The sequence below is a fragment of the Carcharhinus amblyrhynchos genome, chromosome 31 (assembly GCF_965287045.1).
Source record: "Carcharhinus amblyrhynchos chromosome 31, sCarAmb.v2.hapA, whole genome shotgun sequence".
Lineage (NCBI taxonomy): Eukaryota > Metazoa > Chordata > Chondrichthyes > Carcharhiniformes > Carcharhinidae > Carcharhinus > Carcharhinus amblyrhynchos.
The window spans coordinates 14,743,053-14,760,162 of NC_137354.1; the positions used below are offsets into that span (position 1 = coordinate 14,743,053).

Below are 17,110 nucleotides of genomic sequence, written 5' to 3' on the forward strand. Positions count from 1 at the left end.
TTCTAATCAAATCTATCTAGCCTATGTGAGAACCATGATGTGGAGATGCCAGCATTGGACTGAGGTAAGCACAGTAAGAAGTCTCACAACACCAGGTTAAAGTCCAACAGGGTTTATTTGGAATCACCAGCTTTCAGAAAGGGTGACTCACCTGATGATGGAGCAGTGCTCTGAAAGCCTGTGGTTCCAAATAAACCCTGTTGGACTTTAACCTAGCGTTGTGAGACTCCTTACTATGTGAGAACCAAATTCAAGTTAACTTGTTACAAAACCAAAACTGTAACATTTTGTGTACTTTTTAAATAGGTGATGAATTTGAAGCATTTTAGTAACTGAGTGTGGAGGGATCTGGAAGAATGCACCAATGAACGAGAAGAGATTTTCCATATCCTCATACCTGCTCCGTAATCTTAATGGATTCAACCTCGTGGGTTTGAGCAGCTCTTCCTGTTTTTATATTCACACAGATCTCTTTATACACAGTAAAGTCTGTATTTATCCATGTATTTGTTAGTATCAAATCAGAATATTATTCTGAAGGGAGTATTGGGTACAAATACTCAATTAATATTTCTCCATGAACAAGAGAATTCAAACACACATATCCTTCAAACAAAGCAGGTACACTGGGAGAATGTTCACAGGCATCAGTAATGTTTATTCAGAATAAACAGCGATACATATTGCAACAAAACAAATCGCTGTTACCTTTTGGGACTAAATTTAGCAAACACACATCATTACACTTCACTTTGCATACGAAGTGGGAACTCGTAACTACTTTTATAAATCTGTTGTTTCACAAGGTTAGTCACTTTTAATGATGTTAAACTGTGGTCTTAGATTGTTGGTTAACACTGACAGAGCTCCTCTAACCCAAAGGCAGAGAGAGACCTGACTAACCAGCTTGTCCTATCAGTGTACACTGTAACAATGGCCACGTCTTTGTCATTCTTCCCAATATTCGATCTCTTTGAACATGGGTTTGTTTATTAAGCCTTTCAGTTCAGCATTCAAACCCCTACCCAAGGACATTTTGCCCAGAAAGATTAAAAAAAGGGGTTTTGTAAATGGATTACAAATCCCTACAGTGCAGAAGGAGGCCATTCAGCCCACCGAGTCTGCACTGACAACAATCCCACCCAGACCCTATCCCCATAAACCCACATATTTACCCCTCTAATCCCCCCAAAAACTGAGGGCAATTTAGTGCGGCCAATCCACTTAATTCACATACCTTTGGACTGTGGGTGGAAACCCAAGCAAACTCCACACAGACAGTGACCCAAGCCGGGAATCAAACCCAGGTCCCTGGTGCTGAGAGGCATGATGTGGAGATGCCAGCGTTGGACTGGGGTAAACACAGTAAGAAGTCTCACAACACCAGGTTAAAGTCCAACAGGTTTATTTGGTAGCACAAGCCACTAGCTTTCGGAGCGCTGCCCCTTCATTGGGTGAGTGGGAGTTCTGTTCACAAACAGGGCATATAAAGACACAAACTCGATTTGTAAAATAATGGTTGGAATGCGAGTCTTTACAGGTAATCAAGTCTTAAAGGTACAGACAATGTGAGTGGAGAGAGGGTTAAGCACAAGTTAAAGAGATGTATATTGTCTCCAGCTAGGACAGTTAGAGATTTTGCAAGCCTAGGCAAGTTGTGGGGGTTACAGATAGTGTGACATGAACCTAAGGTCACGGTTGAGGCCGTCCTCGTGTGCGGAACTTGGCTATCAGTCTCTGCTCAGCGACTCTGGGCCGTCATGTGTCGTGAAGGCCGCCTTGGAGAACGCTTACCCGAAGATCAGAGGCCGAATGCCCGTGACTGCTGAAGTGTTCCCCAACAGGAAGAGAACACTCCTGCCTGGAGATTGTCAAGTGGTGTTCATTCACCCGTTGTAAAAGCGTCTGCATGGTCTCCCCAATATACCATGCCTCAGGACATCCGTTCCTGCAGCGTATCAGGTAGACAATGTTGGTTGAGTTGCAAGTGTATGTACTGTGTACCTGCTGGATGGTGTCACTGCTGTAAGACAGCAGTGCTAAACAGTGTGTCATTGTGCTGCTCAATGCTCAAGTAACGTCACACACTGGCTCAACCAAGGAAAACTAAAAGCTTCCTCGTCAGATAAAATATTACGCATTTTGTGAAACACTTTCCATAGCTAAATTCCTATATTGGTAAGAAAAATAACTTTTAAAATACAAAAAAGTAAAATATCAAAGAAATGTGTTAACATTTGTTGCTCTTCCTGCTTCTGCTCTCCATTTGTTCCACCCCCTGACCCTTATGCTGACCATTTGGTTCACTGCTGCTCCCTGGCCGCCCCTCTCTACTGACCCTCCAGGGCATGGCCTCTGTAAGCAAGAGTTCTGCAGATGAGCAGCAAGAAGCAGAAGGAGTAACTTTGATTGATAGGAGGTGAGTGGTGAACCAGAGGGTGGGCAGTGAATCATAGAAACTAGAAGCAGGAGTTGGCCACTCGGCTGTTTGAGTCCACCCCACCATTCGTTTTGATCATAGCTGATCATCAAATTCAAAAATCTAATTCCAACCACCAACCCCCACACACACAACCCCGCCCAACTTTGTCTCATACCCCTTCCTCTCTTTAGTGCCTTGAGTTTGAAATCAGGCAACGTTTTGGGCCTCAACTAGATTCTGTGGTAATGAATTCCACACATTCATCACCCTCTGGGTGAAGAAATTTCTCCTCGTCTCAGTTCTAAAAGGTTTGCAACTTATCCTCAAACTGTAACCCTTAATTCTGGACTCCCCCACCACCAGGAATCTGCCCTATCTAATCCTGTTAGAATTTTATAAGTTTCGATGAGAATGGGAGGGTCAGCACAGCAGAGGTCACTCCCAAATGGTGCCAATTGGTTCACGTGACCCCACGCCAGAGCCACACAAACCAACTTTAAAACAAAATTCACACGCTAAACTAGAATATAGGCCTCACCAAATGACCAACATTAAAGTGAAACAACTTAAAACAGGGCAACTCAAAATGGCGACTGAATTGTCCAATTTTGGTCTCCTTACCTAAGGACAGATTTATCTGCCTTGAAGGGAGTGCAACAAAGGGTCAAGAGACTTATCCCGAGGGTGACAGAATTGAGCTACAAAGATACATTGAATGAGCTAAGTCTAAACTTCCCAAAATTTAGAAGAATAGGAAGAAATCTCATTGAAAAATATTAAATTCTTGTGACTTGATAAGGTAGTTGCTGGAAGAGTACTCCCCTTGTCTGGGGAGACTGAGGCAGGCGGCTAGAATCTCAGAATAAAGGTGTTAACCATTTAAGATGGAGTTGAGGAGAAACTTATTTGATGAAATGGTTGGATTCTTGAAATTGACTATCCAGGAGGCTATGGATGCTCTGTCACTGAGCTTTATCTAAGACAGAGGTTATCTTCAAACTATGACCCCTAGTTCTGGACTGCCCACCATGGGCAGTGATGGGTGGCACCATGGTTAGCACTGCTGCCTCACAGCGCCAGGGAGCCTAGTTCAACTCTGGCCTCGGGTAACTGTGTGGAGTTTGCATGTTCTCCCTGTGTCTCTGTGGGTTTCCTCCCACAGTCCAAAGATGTGCAGGTTAGGTTGATTGGCCATGCTACAATTGCCTCTATCAGGGGATTAAAGTGTAAATATGTGGGATTATGGGAATAGGGCCTGCGTGGGATTGTGGTCAGTGCAGACTCGATGGGCCGAATAGGATTCTGTAGGGATTCTATGATAGATTTTTGAATGCTCAGGGATGTGTGGATAGTGTGGGAAGATAGAGCTCAGGTGAAAGGGCAGTCACTATTATATTGAATGTAGGAGGAGGTCCAACGAGCTCAATAGCTGATTCAAAAGCCTTCTGGTCTAATGTAAGACATCACTTATTTACATGGCTTCGCAAAAAAATTACATGTATAAATCTGTCAATATTGGCAGTTTTAACATCTTTGTGAAGCCAATGCCTCTAGATTTTCTTTTATTTATTGCTAGGGTATATTTGGAACTTCCAAGTATGGACTTCTATATTTTAGCGGCTGCGTTGTTTAAATAATCAAAACATAATCAAATGTAAGAATTTGCGCACACAGCCTGCTCTTCATATTTCATAGTAACTTCATCGCAGTATTAATGTAAGCCTTACTTGTGACTAATAAATAAACTTCTTGCTTACATTCTCTTTCTTTCATATTGTAAAATTGCATACACCTTTGGGATAACAGGATGCTTATCAAAAACTACTAACCTGTTTTTGATTCTTTGCATATCAGAAAATAACTTTTATTTACAGCTGATTGCACTTTTCTATATTAAAAAAATGATATTGTGCGTGTGTATCAAAAAATAGTTAACTAATTTCTTTTTCATCACCGTTGGTGCTGACGCCATCTCTTGCAGCACTCCTCTCCAGTGCTAGCTCTATATCCAGTGCTCTCAATTGCTTCAGGAAGCCACGGTTTGGTAAAATACACCGGTGTTTAATCACTTGTTGAATTGCATCCACCACTGTCATGTTCTTATAGATCATCAGATAAGCCAGGACAAGTGAGGCCGACCGGCTCCGACCCCTTGCACAGTGGACGAAGAGCTTACCTGGAGAAGCAAAACAATATGTATTACTTATCAGACTAATTATTCCCAAAATGGCACCGGAGCAAGGTGACTTCTTGCAAGCTGTGTCTGGTATGCCTTCTAATTCTATCCTTTACTCTCATTTTATGCTTCTAAAACTTCATTCTAACACTTTTAAACTTTCTAACAATGCTCCCTGCTGCCGTCAGAATTTTGAATGGACATACCTTGTATTAAGTTGATCTTTCTCTACACCCTAACTGTGACTGTAACACAACATTCTGCACTCTCTCGTTTCCTTCTCTGTGAATGGTATGCTTTGCCTGTATCGTGCGCAAGAAATAATACTTTTCACTGTATGCTCATACATGTGACACTAATAAATCAAATCAAAGTTGTTTTGGATAATTACAAGCCACGGAAGAGGTACCTCTCAGAGCCATGGGAGCCACATGCACCACAGATCCCCAGGGACCAGCTGCAATTATACTAAATTTGTGTGTTTTTTTTTAAAATGCTCCGGTGTAATTTAGAACTTTTCGATCCGCTTTTTAAGTGTTCAAATTTAAGCATAACACAAAACCTCTGGTTTGGCTGCCACTGATTAAGTCGCTTGCAATTGCTGACAGCCAAAGATAACCAGTAGTGAACAGCTACTGAATGAAGATCCTAATGGTTGCCCGTACCCAGAACCACCATAGTATCTGACACATCATCCAAAAGATGGGTTAACTTATCACAAGCATGATCGGTTGGTTAAAAAGCAAAACAAAAATGCACTTGAAAGATCAGCAACCTTGAATCATAGAATCCTACAGTGCAGAAGGAGGCCATTTGGCCCATCAAGTCTGTACCAACCACAATCCCACCCAGGCCCTGTTCCCATACATTATCCTAGTTAGTCTCCCTGACACTAAGGGACAATTTAGCATGGCGAATTGACCTAACCCACACAGACACGGGGAGAACGTGCAAACTCCACACAGACAGTGACCCAAGCTGGGAATTGAACCTGGGTCCCTGGCACTGTGCTATCCCAAATGTTAACTCTTTTTCATGTTCCACATTCAACTTCCTCAGTATTTTCTGCTTTTCTTTCAGATTGGGAGTACCTGCGGTGTTTTGCTTTGACGTAAAGCATATTGGGATCCTGTCCGGACCACAGGGGCAGTTGAGATTTGAGTGATTTTGGGCCGATAGTAATCTAAAAACTACACAGGGTAGCTTTAAACACATTCACGGTGAATGGAAAGTGCTTTGTTTAAATAAGCAGAAAGCAAAATCATAATAAAACATTGCAGGAGACAACATTGCAAGAAAGCAAGGCTTTCAAATGTTGACAAAATGAGTCTTGGATTAAACTTAAAGCTGGGTCTAAATTACAATAATGTGTAAAAATTGGTATGAAACTCAGTGATCAGGTGGGAAATACAGTGCTAAAAAAATTAAAGACATGTTCTATCCTTGTGCATGAATCACAAGGAGTTGGTTTGCAGGTACAGCAGGTAATTCGAAGACAAATGGAATGTTGTCTTTCATTACTAGGGAGATGGAGTTTAAAAACAGGGAGGTTATGTTGCAGCTGTATAAGGTGCTAGTGAGGCCACTTTGTACAGTTTTGGTTTCCTTACTTGAGAAAGGATATACTGGCACTGGAGTGGGTGCAGAGGAGATTCACTAGGTTGATTCCAGAGTTGAGAGGGTTGGCTTGTGAGGAGAGACTGAGTAATAATCATTGGAAATTAGAAGAATGAGCAGGGATCTTACAGAAACATATAAAATCATGAATGGAATAGATAAGATAGAAACAGGGAGGTTGTTTCCACTGATGGCTAAAACCAGAACTAGGGGAATAGCCTCATAATAAGGGGGAGCAGATTTAGGACTGAGTTGAGGAGGAACTTCTTCACACAAAGGGTTGTGAATCTGTGGAATTCCCTGCCCAGTGAAGCAGTTGAGGCTACCTCATTGAATGTTTTTATGGCGAAGATAGGTAAATTTTTGAACAGTAAAGGAATTAAGGGTTATGGTGAGCGGGAAGGTAAGTGGAGCTGAGTCCACAAAAAGATCAGCCATGATCTTATTGAATGGTAGAGCAGGTTCCAGGGGCCAGATGGCCTACTCCTGCTCCTAGTTCTTATGTTCTCACTAAAATTCCGATCTGTGCTTGCCGCTAATAAAAGATATTGTGATATCCCGACATTATCAGTGATAGAGCTACCACTTAACTTTGAACCAAACACCAGTTGGAGTGTTTTGTACCAGGGATGACAGTGATATACTTGATGGTTTATTGCTACTATTAATAATCTGATGATGCTTCTTTTAGCTTTTAGTCACCAGCATGGACTTCATCTTTTGTCAGTGGGTTGCGAGAAGGATCGACGCTGAAGCGTATAGTTTGCTAATGGAGGTTGCTGGATAAACACATTAACAATCAGTATTTAGAGATGGTGTGACTCATTCTGTGATCCCACAGTGAGGTAATGTTACATCAGATTTGAAGATTACTGTGAGGGATGTCAGATTAAAAAAGCAACACCATTTTCGGTTCAGACCGATGAAGAACTCTGCTACCTGAGATTTCAGTTCATGGCAATGAATGCCTCAGTTGACATAACTCGGGTGTATAGTTCCACCTAATTTTAGAAGCAATTTAAATTTATTACAAACAGTCCCAAGTTGGTTCCTGAGCCCTGTGTGTGTGGCCTGGGGAATGAAGGATTAAAACAATAAACTGTGCAGCACCAAAAGAGATGATTTGGCCCATTGGGTTATCCAATTAGTGCTGCTCCTTTCTCCATAGCTCTACAACCCTTTCCTTTCCAGCTGTCGACCCAATTCCCATTTAAAATTATGATTAAATCTCCCTCTAAAACAGCCTTTTCCAGTTCAGAAGAATTTGCTGCGTCCTCTTCATCTCCCCTCCAGTTGGAATCCCTACAGTGCTCATCCAACCTGCACCGGCAACAATCCCACCTCAGCCCTATCCCGTAACCCCACTAATCCCCCTGACATTAAGGAACAGTTTAGCATGGCCAGTCAACCTAACCTGCATATCTTTGGAGTGTGGGTGGAAACTGGAGCATCCGGAGGAAACCCTTGCAGACACGGGGAGAATGTGCTGACTCCACACAGACAGTGACCCGAGGCTGGAACTGAACCCAGGTCCCTGGCATTGTGAGGCAGCAATACTAACCATTGTGCCATCACTTTTTGTCAATTGCCTTAAATCTGTGTGTTTCCCTGTCATTGGAAACAACTTCTCTTTGTCTACTCTATTGAAAACCAGTCATTCTTTTGAGTGCCTCTATTAAGTCTCCCCTTAACCTTCTCTGCTCCAAAAGAGGGCCATTGCAGGAGAACGAGAAAACATTGGAAAATCTCAGCAGACCTGACAGCATCTGTGGAGGGAAGATAAAGCCAATGTTTCGAGTCTGAATGCCCCTTTGTTTCAGATTCTGGAATCCTCAGTGTTTTTGTGTTTATGTTAGTGAGAACCATTGCAGATTTCCTAATCGTCGCAGCAAATAGAAGATAAACAAATGGGAACAAGTAACACAATTTTCTACCTGTAAAAGATGTTTGTTCCTCTTAGCAAGAAATAATTTAAGAAGGAGAGGATTCTGAGAGAAGCTTTGAGGGAACAGGAAGTAAAGGCAAGATTTCCAGCCTGTTCAGGACAGTATGTCCTGCAAATTGAATTTTAAAATTAAGTTTATCAGTGTCACAAGTAGGCTTACATGAAGCCGTATGCAAAATTTAGCAATCACTTTCAACAGTAACTTTGAATATACTTAGTTTTGCAATTTCAGGTAACTTTTTGAACCATACGTGTGAAGCTAGAAAAGATAAGTTAATGGGGAATAATCGATGAAAATATATTCCTTAATATTTAATAAGTATTTGTGTCCCCCGATCTGTTTAACCTGCAGTCATTGTGGTCTAAGATATCTGAGGTCACTTACATCCTGATGTGCTGAGTGCGCTGTCAATGTATTGGGCAGCTGGATAAAAGAATTCACTTAAATTAAACGTGGGCACATCTTCAGCCTCTACACCATAGTAATCGATAGGCATGTCCCGATAGTACTCATCTCCGGTGTCCACATTCCAGCGACCATGGGCTGCATTTAGTATGTGAGTGAACCCCATCTTTTCAATTGTATAGCGGTCCAATGCTATTGTCCTGTGGTAAAATATACAGAACATAATCATTTTGAGAAACATTTATTTTGTGGAAAATGTTCAGGTTTGGAAAACAAAGCACTTGTATCTTTGCTCCCTTGAATCTTTATGGAAAATAGAAAGTGTTTTTTCTTTCCCGTTTCTTCAGGATATACCACCACCTGGGCAGTTGGCTGTTCCTGGGCCCATTCCGAATTTTCACTCCATAATTCAGCAGTGGAAAGTGTAGCCCAACAACCAGATGTAATTCTTCTCCCATCAAGAGCTACCTTGCTTACACGCTATGCCTCCTCCCTGGCCCTGCTAAAGTGAAGGAAGGTAAGATGCTTTCGTAACCATGATTGATATTTTGGAGTGCAGAAATAACTGTCTGCATGGAGTTTGCACGTTCTCCCCGCGTCTGCGTGGGTTTCCTCCAGTTTCCTCCCACACTCCAAAGATGTGCAGGTTTGGTGCATTGGCCGTGCTAAATTGCCCCTTAGACTCCCGGGATGTGTAGATCGTTGTGGTAAATATGTAAGGTTATGGGGATAGGACCTAGGTGGGATTGCTGTCAGTGCAGTTTCAGTGGGCTGAATGGCCTCCTTCTGCACTGTAGGGATTCTATGATTTTGCAGGGGTAAAAAAGGTGTTCTTCACAAAAAAGGAGAAATAAGCCGCAGAGGAGTGGAGCAAATGTTTAGCTCTTTCAAGGAACCAGAACAGGTATGATGGAACAATTGGCCTTTTCCTGTGCTTGGTGGTTTGAATGGATATGATCATTAAGATTTAATTTTAGTCATCAGAGTGTAGATCCTATTATTAATAACTGAGAATGTTCCTAATTAGATTTGATGCTCTATATTTTATTTATTACTTCCCTTTCTTAAATTCATTTTTAGGATGTGGGTATTGCTGGTTAGGCCAGCATTTATTGTCCATTTCTTAAGAAGATTGTAATGAGCTGCCTTTCTGAACCACTGCTGTCCGTGTGGTGTACGTACACCCATGATGCAGTTAGGGAGGGAGTTCCAGGACTTTGACCCAGTGAAGGAATGGTGACATAGTTCCAAATCAGGATAGTGAATGACTTAGAGGAGTACTTGCAAGAGGTAAAGTTCCCATGTGTCTGTTTCTAGATGGTGGGGGTTGGGGGTTTGGAAGGTGAGTCTACACTGTGGTGTAGATGGTACACACAGCTGCTAATGTGCATCAGTGGTAGAGGGAGTGAATGCATGGGGAAGGGGTGCCAATCAAGTGGAATTCTTGGTCTTGGAGGGCTTCTTGAGTGTAGGCAGCTGGGGAGTATTCCATCACACTGCTAACTTGTGCCTTGTAGATAGTGGACAGTCTCTGTGGATTTCTAGGGCAGGATTTTACAACCTCGCTTGTCCCAAAACCATAAAATCCCGTCTGAGATCAATAGATCTTTCCGTGTTCTGTCCCTTGCTCGCTCCAATTCCCATGGTCGGTGGGGTGGCAAAACTCCAGCCCGACCTTCTGACCTGTGCTGCACTAATACTGAATACTGATAACGTTGTGAAGGATTATTACTAATCCGACAGGATCACCTACTGTAAAAGACATAACCAAATTTATTTTAATCCATTGAATCTAGCCTCTGGTCATTTCTATTTATACTTTGACATGCAAATTGACGCAATATAGACAATATAGGTACATATTATTAGCAAGAAGCACCTTTAACCTGTTTAACTCTCCCTTTGCATTCAGTGACATCTACTTATTATCAGAGCTGTATTTGTTCTTATCCAGCAATGAGAACAACATTAGAAAAAGTTGGAGTTAGATTAGAAAAGTTGGAGTCTGGAATTGAATCTGTCCTTCTCTCCTCTCAGGCCAGATGGAGAACTGAAAGTCCATTTACCCTGGGCTGTCGAGCCACTTTTCCTTGCAGTTGGCAATACTCTGGAAGTGAAGAGCCTGGGAGCTAGCCTTGGAACAACTGGCAAAATGGTATTGCTTTCATAATAAAACAGTAAAAGGGGTTAGCCCACTTATTTCATACAGTTTCATTACCCTTAACACCAACTATTACTGCCTCCACTATAACAACAACTGATAACCAACTCACCTAAAGAATCACCTGTCTTCCACATATATATAGCTCTTTAAAATAATTATTTTCTATCTAAATGTGTCAGAAACATCTCTAAAATGACAGATCATATCGAGAGAAAGAATGGGATCTGTTGAATAGGAATGAGTATTAACTCAGGTCAGTTTTTTTGTGAAGGGTTAAGGGTTGTGGGGAGTGACTGTGTGAAGTATGCTGAGTGTCAGGATAAGGCCATTTACTATTTCAGGATGGATTGTCTGCAGTGCGTTATAAACAAATAGACTGTGCTGGGTAGGATGTGTCGATCGGTGCTGTTAGAGTGCGAGCTATTGATTCCCACCTGGGGAATTAAAACATGTGGGAAGTCTAAGAAGAGATGACGCGCGGGAAGGAAAATGTTAATAGATGAGGTTCAGAAGTGGCATCAGAAAGTTTTACTGCTGCCCATAGCCAACCTGATTATGATATTTGACTAAGTTTGTTAGGGGTTGACAGGTAATTTGATTTTAGCACAATATATTAAAAATATAATCAAACCACAGAAACAAACCATTAGTCCTCAAGTCTGCATTTTTCTAATCTGTCTAATCTCAGTCCACTGATAACTCCCCTCCCTCCCTGTCCTCCTTCCTTCTCCACCGTCCCTCCCCATCGTCCCTCTCTACCCTCCCTCCCCAGCCTCACTTCCATCCTCCCTCCCCCATCCTCACTCCCCAACCCCCCTCCTTCCCTACCCTCACTCCCCACCCCTCACTCCCCACCCCTCACTCCCCACCCCTCACTCCCCACCCCTCACTCCCCACCCCTCACTCCCCACCCCTCACTCCCCACCCCTCACTCCCCACCCCTCACTCCCCACCCCTCACTCCCCACCCCTCACTCCCCACCCCTCACTCCCCACCCCTCACTCCCCACCCCTCACTCCCCACCCCTCACTCCCCACCCCTCACTCCCCACCCCTCACTCCCCACCCCTCACTCCTCCATGTCCCATAGCAGACCAATGGTGAACGTGGATTTCCATTGGATTGGTCCATGGTTATGCTTGGTAAAGTACGGCAGTGGGTTGTCATTTCCTGCTGCAGTGTGTCGAAGCAGGAAACTCTCCCGCTCTTACTGCCTGGTGTATTGGAAAGATTTACAGGATGATAACCAATCTGTTTGGCTACATTATGAACACACTTTCCACGGCCATCACATCCTGAAGGAGGACCTCAAGCCGAAGCTTCCAGTCCAGAATTAGGGAACATGACCCTCTGCTCCCAACCTCCTTCACCCCTTTTTATGGCAACTTTCTAATTGTCATTTAAAAGAATTTATAGACTGAGCTTCACCAGTTGTTTCTGACACTGTTATATTCTAACCACACTCAGACTGTAAGATTTATTTCTGATTTCCTGTCTGTTGTTCTTATGGATAATTAATGATGTTTTCCCTGTAGTGTTCACTCCAGTCCATTCTAATCGATGATGATTTAAGATTGATACTGATTCAAAGCAGTGATGTGCAGTATTAGTTTACTGCCCTGGTGTAAAGCAGATATTGTACATTTAATGTGTAAACATAAATGATACAGCCTTATCTCAGTATGTTCAAAGGATAAAGAACAGTACAGTGCAGGAACAGGCCCTTCGGCCCTCCGAACCTGCTCCAATCATGTTGTCCTATCTAGATCAGCCACCTGTATCCCTCTATTCCCTGTCTGTTCATGTGCCTATCCAGATAAGTCTTAAATGTCGCTAAGTATCTGCCTCAACCACCTCACTTGCAGTGCATTCCTGGCCCTCACCGCCCTGTGTATAAAAAAAACTTCCCCCGCACATCTCGACCTTACTTTGAACTTGTGCCCCCTTGTAATTGTCATTTCTGCCCTGGGAGAAATCTTCCAGCTCTTCATCCTCTCTATACCCCTCATCGTTTTATAACCTTCGATCAGGTAGCCCCCTCATCCTCCGTCTTTCCAAGGAGAACAATTCCAGTTGTGTTTGGCAGTTTAATCTGGAACTTACTCATCTCCAATATAAATGTCTGGCCAGACTTCATTAACGTGGGCAAATTTTGCGGAACATTTCCAGAAGAGACGCTCCAGTTCGAATGCTCCTGGAGTCACATACTCATTATCGGGATCCACTTTCACAGCCGTGTAGGCATTTTTCTTTTTACAGATCCCTGTATTCCCAGAGGACATCCTATAGCAGAAATGCTCCTGAACTGGAGAGTTCCTCCCAAGTATCGCTGACCTGTGTATTAGATACAAAAAAAACAAAGAAATCTTCACACAAAGTGATGGGACTACAACTCTGACCCTCCAGGATGGCCCAGGTACCTCCAAAACCACTGACATTTAAGATGATATCCAGAACTATAATTCTGATTAGAAGGAACAGTTTATTACTGGATTACACTATGTGTTATGTTTTTAAGAATCCCAGGCAAGATTTCCTCTGTGTAATAAGAATATGGAGAACGTGCTGAATATTTATCATAACAAAGGCACAGAGAGGATCTTTCTCTTCAGCTCACGCCTGCATGTGTCTGTAAAAAGGTTTATAATGAATCACTACAGTGCAGAAGGAGGCCATTCAGCCCATTGTGACTGCACCAACCACAATCCCATCCAAACCCTATCCCCGTTACCCCATGTATTTACCCTTCCAATCCCCTGACATTAAGGGGCAATTTAGCATAACTAATCCACCTGGCCTGCACATTTTTGGACTGAGAGAGGAAACTGGACCACCCGGAGAGAATGTGCAGGCACATGAACAGACAGGGAATAGAGGGATACAGACGGCTGGGCTAGATAGGACATGATTGGAGCAGGTTCGGAGGGCCAAAGGGCCTGTTCCTGCACTGTACTGTTCTTTATCCTTTGAACATACTGAGGTAAGGCTGAATCATTTATATTTGTACATTAAATGTACAATATCAGCTTTACATTGCAGACAGTGACCCATGCCAGGAATCGAACCCAGGTCTCTGGTGCTGTGAGACAGCAGTGTTAACCACAGTGCACCTTGTTTAACACTATCATGACATGTGATCATTCTTCAAGAAGCGTAGTAATGTTTGAGCAGCAAATCAGTGCGATGTAATGTATTCACCCCATCTGTGTTTTACTGTATGTTATTGATCTATATTCCCCTGAGTTCATTTTGGTAAGATAACAATCCTACAAATACTATTCTCCAACAGGAAATGTCCCGATGATAGGACTGCACTTTACCTGGGAGATATGAGGCTGATCACACCTCACACCAAGCAGAGAAGGATCAGACTTCCATTCAGTTCTCTCCATTGATGGTACAGCAGAGGAACTGAGATCAGAACACATGACCAACCAACAGAATCTGCCTTGGCTTAGCAGCAACAGAATGTGAGGATCTGGTCTAGTTTTACACTTCATTGGGAGGGAATACTGAATGGTCAAACGTACTGATCTTAGGATATAACACAATTTCAAATAGCTTCCCAGCTGAATATTAAGAGACCCTGAAGTTCTGTGTGTCCTGCTTAACATTTCTCCCTTAACCAACACACAGCAGGTGGCACAATGGTTAGCACTATTGCACAGCACCAGGGACCTGGGTTCAATTCCAGGCTTGGGTCACTGTCTGTGTGGATTCTGCACATTCTCCCTGTGTTTACGTGGGTTTCCTCCGGGTGCTCCAGTTTCCTTCCACAGTCTGAAGGATGTACTGGTCGTGGTGCATTGGCCATGCTAAATTCTCCCTCAGTGTACCCAAACAGGTGCTGGAGTGTGGTGACTAGGGGATTTTCACAGTAAATTCACTGCAGTGTTAATCTAAGCCTACATGAGATACTAATAAATAAATACTTATTTTAAACAACATAAAACAGTTATATCAATACTCTTTGTGAATGGACATCTACACTTACCTATATCAGCGATTATACTTTTTTACTTGTTCAAGGGATGTGTGTGTTGTTGACTAGGCCAGCATTTATTGCCCATCCCTAATTGCCCTTGAAAAGGTGGTGGTGAGCTGCCTTTCTGAATTGGTGTAGGTGCACCCACAGTGCTGTTAGGGAGGGAATGACCCAGCGATAACGAAGGAACGGCAATATATATTCCCAGGTCAGGATGGTGAGTGGATTGGAGGGGAACCTCCCGTTGGTGGTGTTCCCATATATCTGCTGCCTTTGACCTTCTAGATGGTAGCGGTCAGGGGTTTTGAAAGTGATGTCAAAGGAGCCTTGGTGAGTTGCGTCAAAAGCTATGGGCCGTGACAAAAACGGTATTTCAATTACTACAAGGTATTTTGGGATATCCTTCGAGTACAAGGCCTTTGTTTTGTTTCTTTTCTCTTCTTCCAGTTGCTGCTTAGTGCCTTCATACCAGCTTAGTTTTACGTTCCATTTCAGTCCAGAAACAGCTATAAACCTGGAAATGGAAGGGATGGAGGAACACCAGAAAATTCTAATCACCAAAGAAGTGGTACTGAGTAAATTGTTGGAGCTGTGGGCTGTCAAGATCCTGGGTCCTGATGAATTTTATCATAGAATGGTACAGTAGTGTCGAGTGAGATCGTTGGTGCATTGATTTTAATTTTCCAAAACTTCCTAGATTCAGGAGAGGTCCCATTATATATGGAGAGGCAACGGCATAGAGGTATTGTCACTGCACTAGTAACCCAGGGACCCAGGTAATGCTCTGAGCATCCAGGCTCGAAGCCTAGCAGATGGTGAAATTTGAATTCCATGAAAATCTGTAATTAAAAGTTAATGATGACCAAGAAACTGTCATCGATTATTGTAAAGCCCAACTCATTCGCTAATGCCCTCTCGAGGGGAAAATCTACAATCTTTGCTTGACCTGGCCTATTCAGGGGTGGCACAGCAACACAGTGGTTAGTACTGCTGTTTCACAGTGTCAGGGGCCCGGGTTCAATTCCTGGCTTGGGTCACTGTCTGTGCAGAGTTTGCACATTCTCCCTGTGTCTGCATGGGTTTCCTCCAGATGCTCTGATTTCCTCCCACCTTCTGGAAGTTGTGCTGGTTAGGTGCATTGACCCGAACAGGCGCTGGACTGTGGCAACTAGGGGAATTTCACAGTAACTTTATTGCAGTGTTAATATAAACCTTACTTGTGACTAATAAATAAACTTTAAACTTTACATGTGACACCAATCCTCTTAAATGACCCTTGATGCTACTAAGATCAAGGCAACTAGGGATGTCTAGTCAGTAATGTCCACATTCCCACAAAAGAAAAAAACAAACGTAGCAAATGTAACTCCATTATTCAAGGAGGGAGGGAGACAGAAAGTGAGACATTTATTTAGTCTAACATCTACCTGATAAAATCTTAGAATCTATTATTGAAGAATTTAGAGAAGGGCACATGGATGAGTTCAAGGTAGTTGGGCAGAGTCAACGTGGTTTGTGGAACCTACTTATTAGAGTAGGTCTACATTAACACTGCAATGAAGTTACTGCGAAAATCCCCCAGTTGCCACACTCCGGCACCTGTTCGGGTACACTGAGGGAGAATTTAGCACAGCTCAATGCACCTAACCAGCACATCTTTCAGACTGTGGGAGGAAACCGGAGGAAACCCAAGCAGAGACGGGGAGAATGTGTAGACAGTGACCCAAGCCAGGAATTGAACCCAGCTCCCTGGCGCCCTGAGGCAGCAGTGCTAACCACTGTGCCAGAGATCTAATCAAGGTTTTAAAAATAAAGTGAGTTACAAATTTCAGCCCTTGCTTTCTGCTTCCCTGGTCACTCCCGTTAAGTGGGCTCTGTGTTCTAATGCTGTAACTAACACTTAGATAAAGCCACCAGCTTCCATTAAGTATCCTTTATTGATATACTGAGGAGCACAATAATTAAACCTGAATGAATACACTCAACAGACTGCAGTTAAGGAGCTAATTGTAACAATTTAATTTAACAAAAACAGAATAATGAATGTACAGCCAGCCAGGAACTAAAGGATAATTATTTCTTTATTGCTACATACTATGGTTTCAACAGAACAAATGCATATTAGAGAATAGTCAGACAGGAAACCTGCCACCGTTACTTACCAACAATGCTGGACTTAGTGAGTTTGGATATACATCAGGTAAGGGGCAAGATCAGGATCAAAGGTGGCTTCTCTCTGCACTTATTCCATTCTCTGTTCCTCCGTCTCTGTATATTTAGGATGGGAGCTTTGACCTTCGCCAAGGCTGGCGTTTAATCCGAGGCAGGATCAGCGTTGCACAGGTGCTTGGGCTATTTTTAACCAATGCCTGAAATCCTAACCTCAGGCCCGCAGT

The 17,110-nt window shown here is 43.0% G+C and overlaps 1 protein-coding gene across 1 annotated transcript; it reads right to left on the reverse strand.

The window, feature by feature from the left end:
- Window positions 1–637: 637 nt before the first annotated feature.
- On the reverse strand, window positions 638–17,110 carry LOC145360562 (dual specificity phosphatase 29-like). Its single transcript, XM_080215862.1, has 4 exons — window positions 16,877–17,110; window positions 12,833–13,063; window positions 8,546–8,766; window positions 638–4,598 (listed from the first exon to the last, which is right to left on the reverse strand). Exons 2-4 carry the CDS (start codon window positions 13,009–13,011, stop codon window positions 4,354–4,356), a joined length of 645 nt encoding a protein of 214 aa, XP_080071988.1. The 5' UTR covers window positions 13,012–13,063; window positions 16,877–17,110; the 3' UTR covers window positions 638–4,353.

What these genes read in the sequence shown, in the direction of transcription:
- LOC145360562 (XM_080215862.1), bottom strand. Translation starts at nt 13,011, where the DNA reads ATGTCCTCTGGGAATACAGGGATCTGTAAAAAGAAAAATGCCTACACG. An exon ending in GACATTTATATTGGAGATGA is followed by an intron (nt 8,767 to 12,832) that starts GTAAGTTCCAGA and finishes ATTTTACCACAG; the next exon opens with GACAATAGCATTGGACCGCT. An exon ending in CGCACTCAGCACATCAGGAT is followed by an intron (nt 4,599 to 8,545) that starts GTAAGTGACCTC and finishes TTGCTTCTCCAG; the next exon opens with GTAAGCTCTTCGTCCACTGT.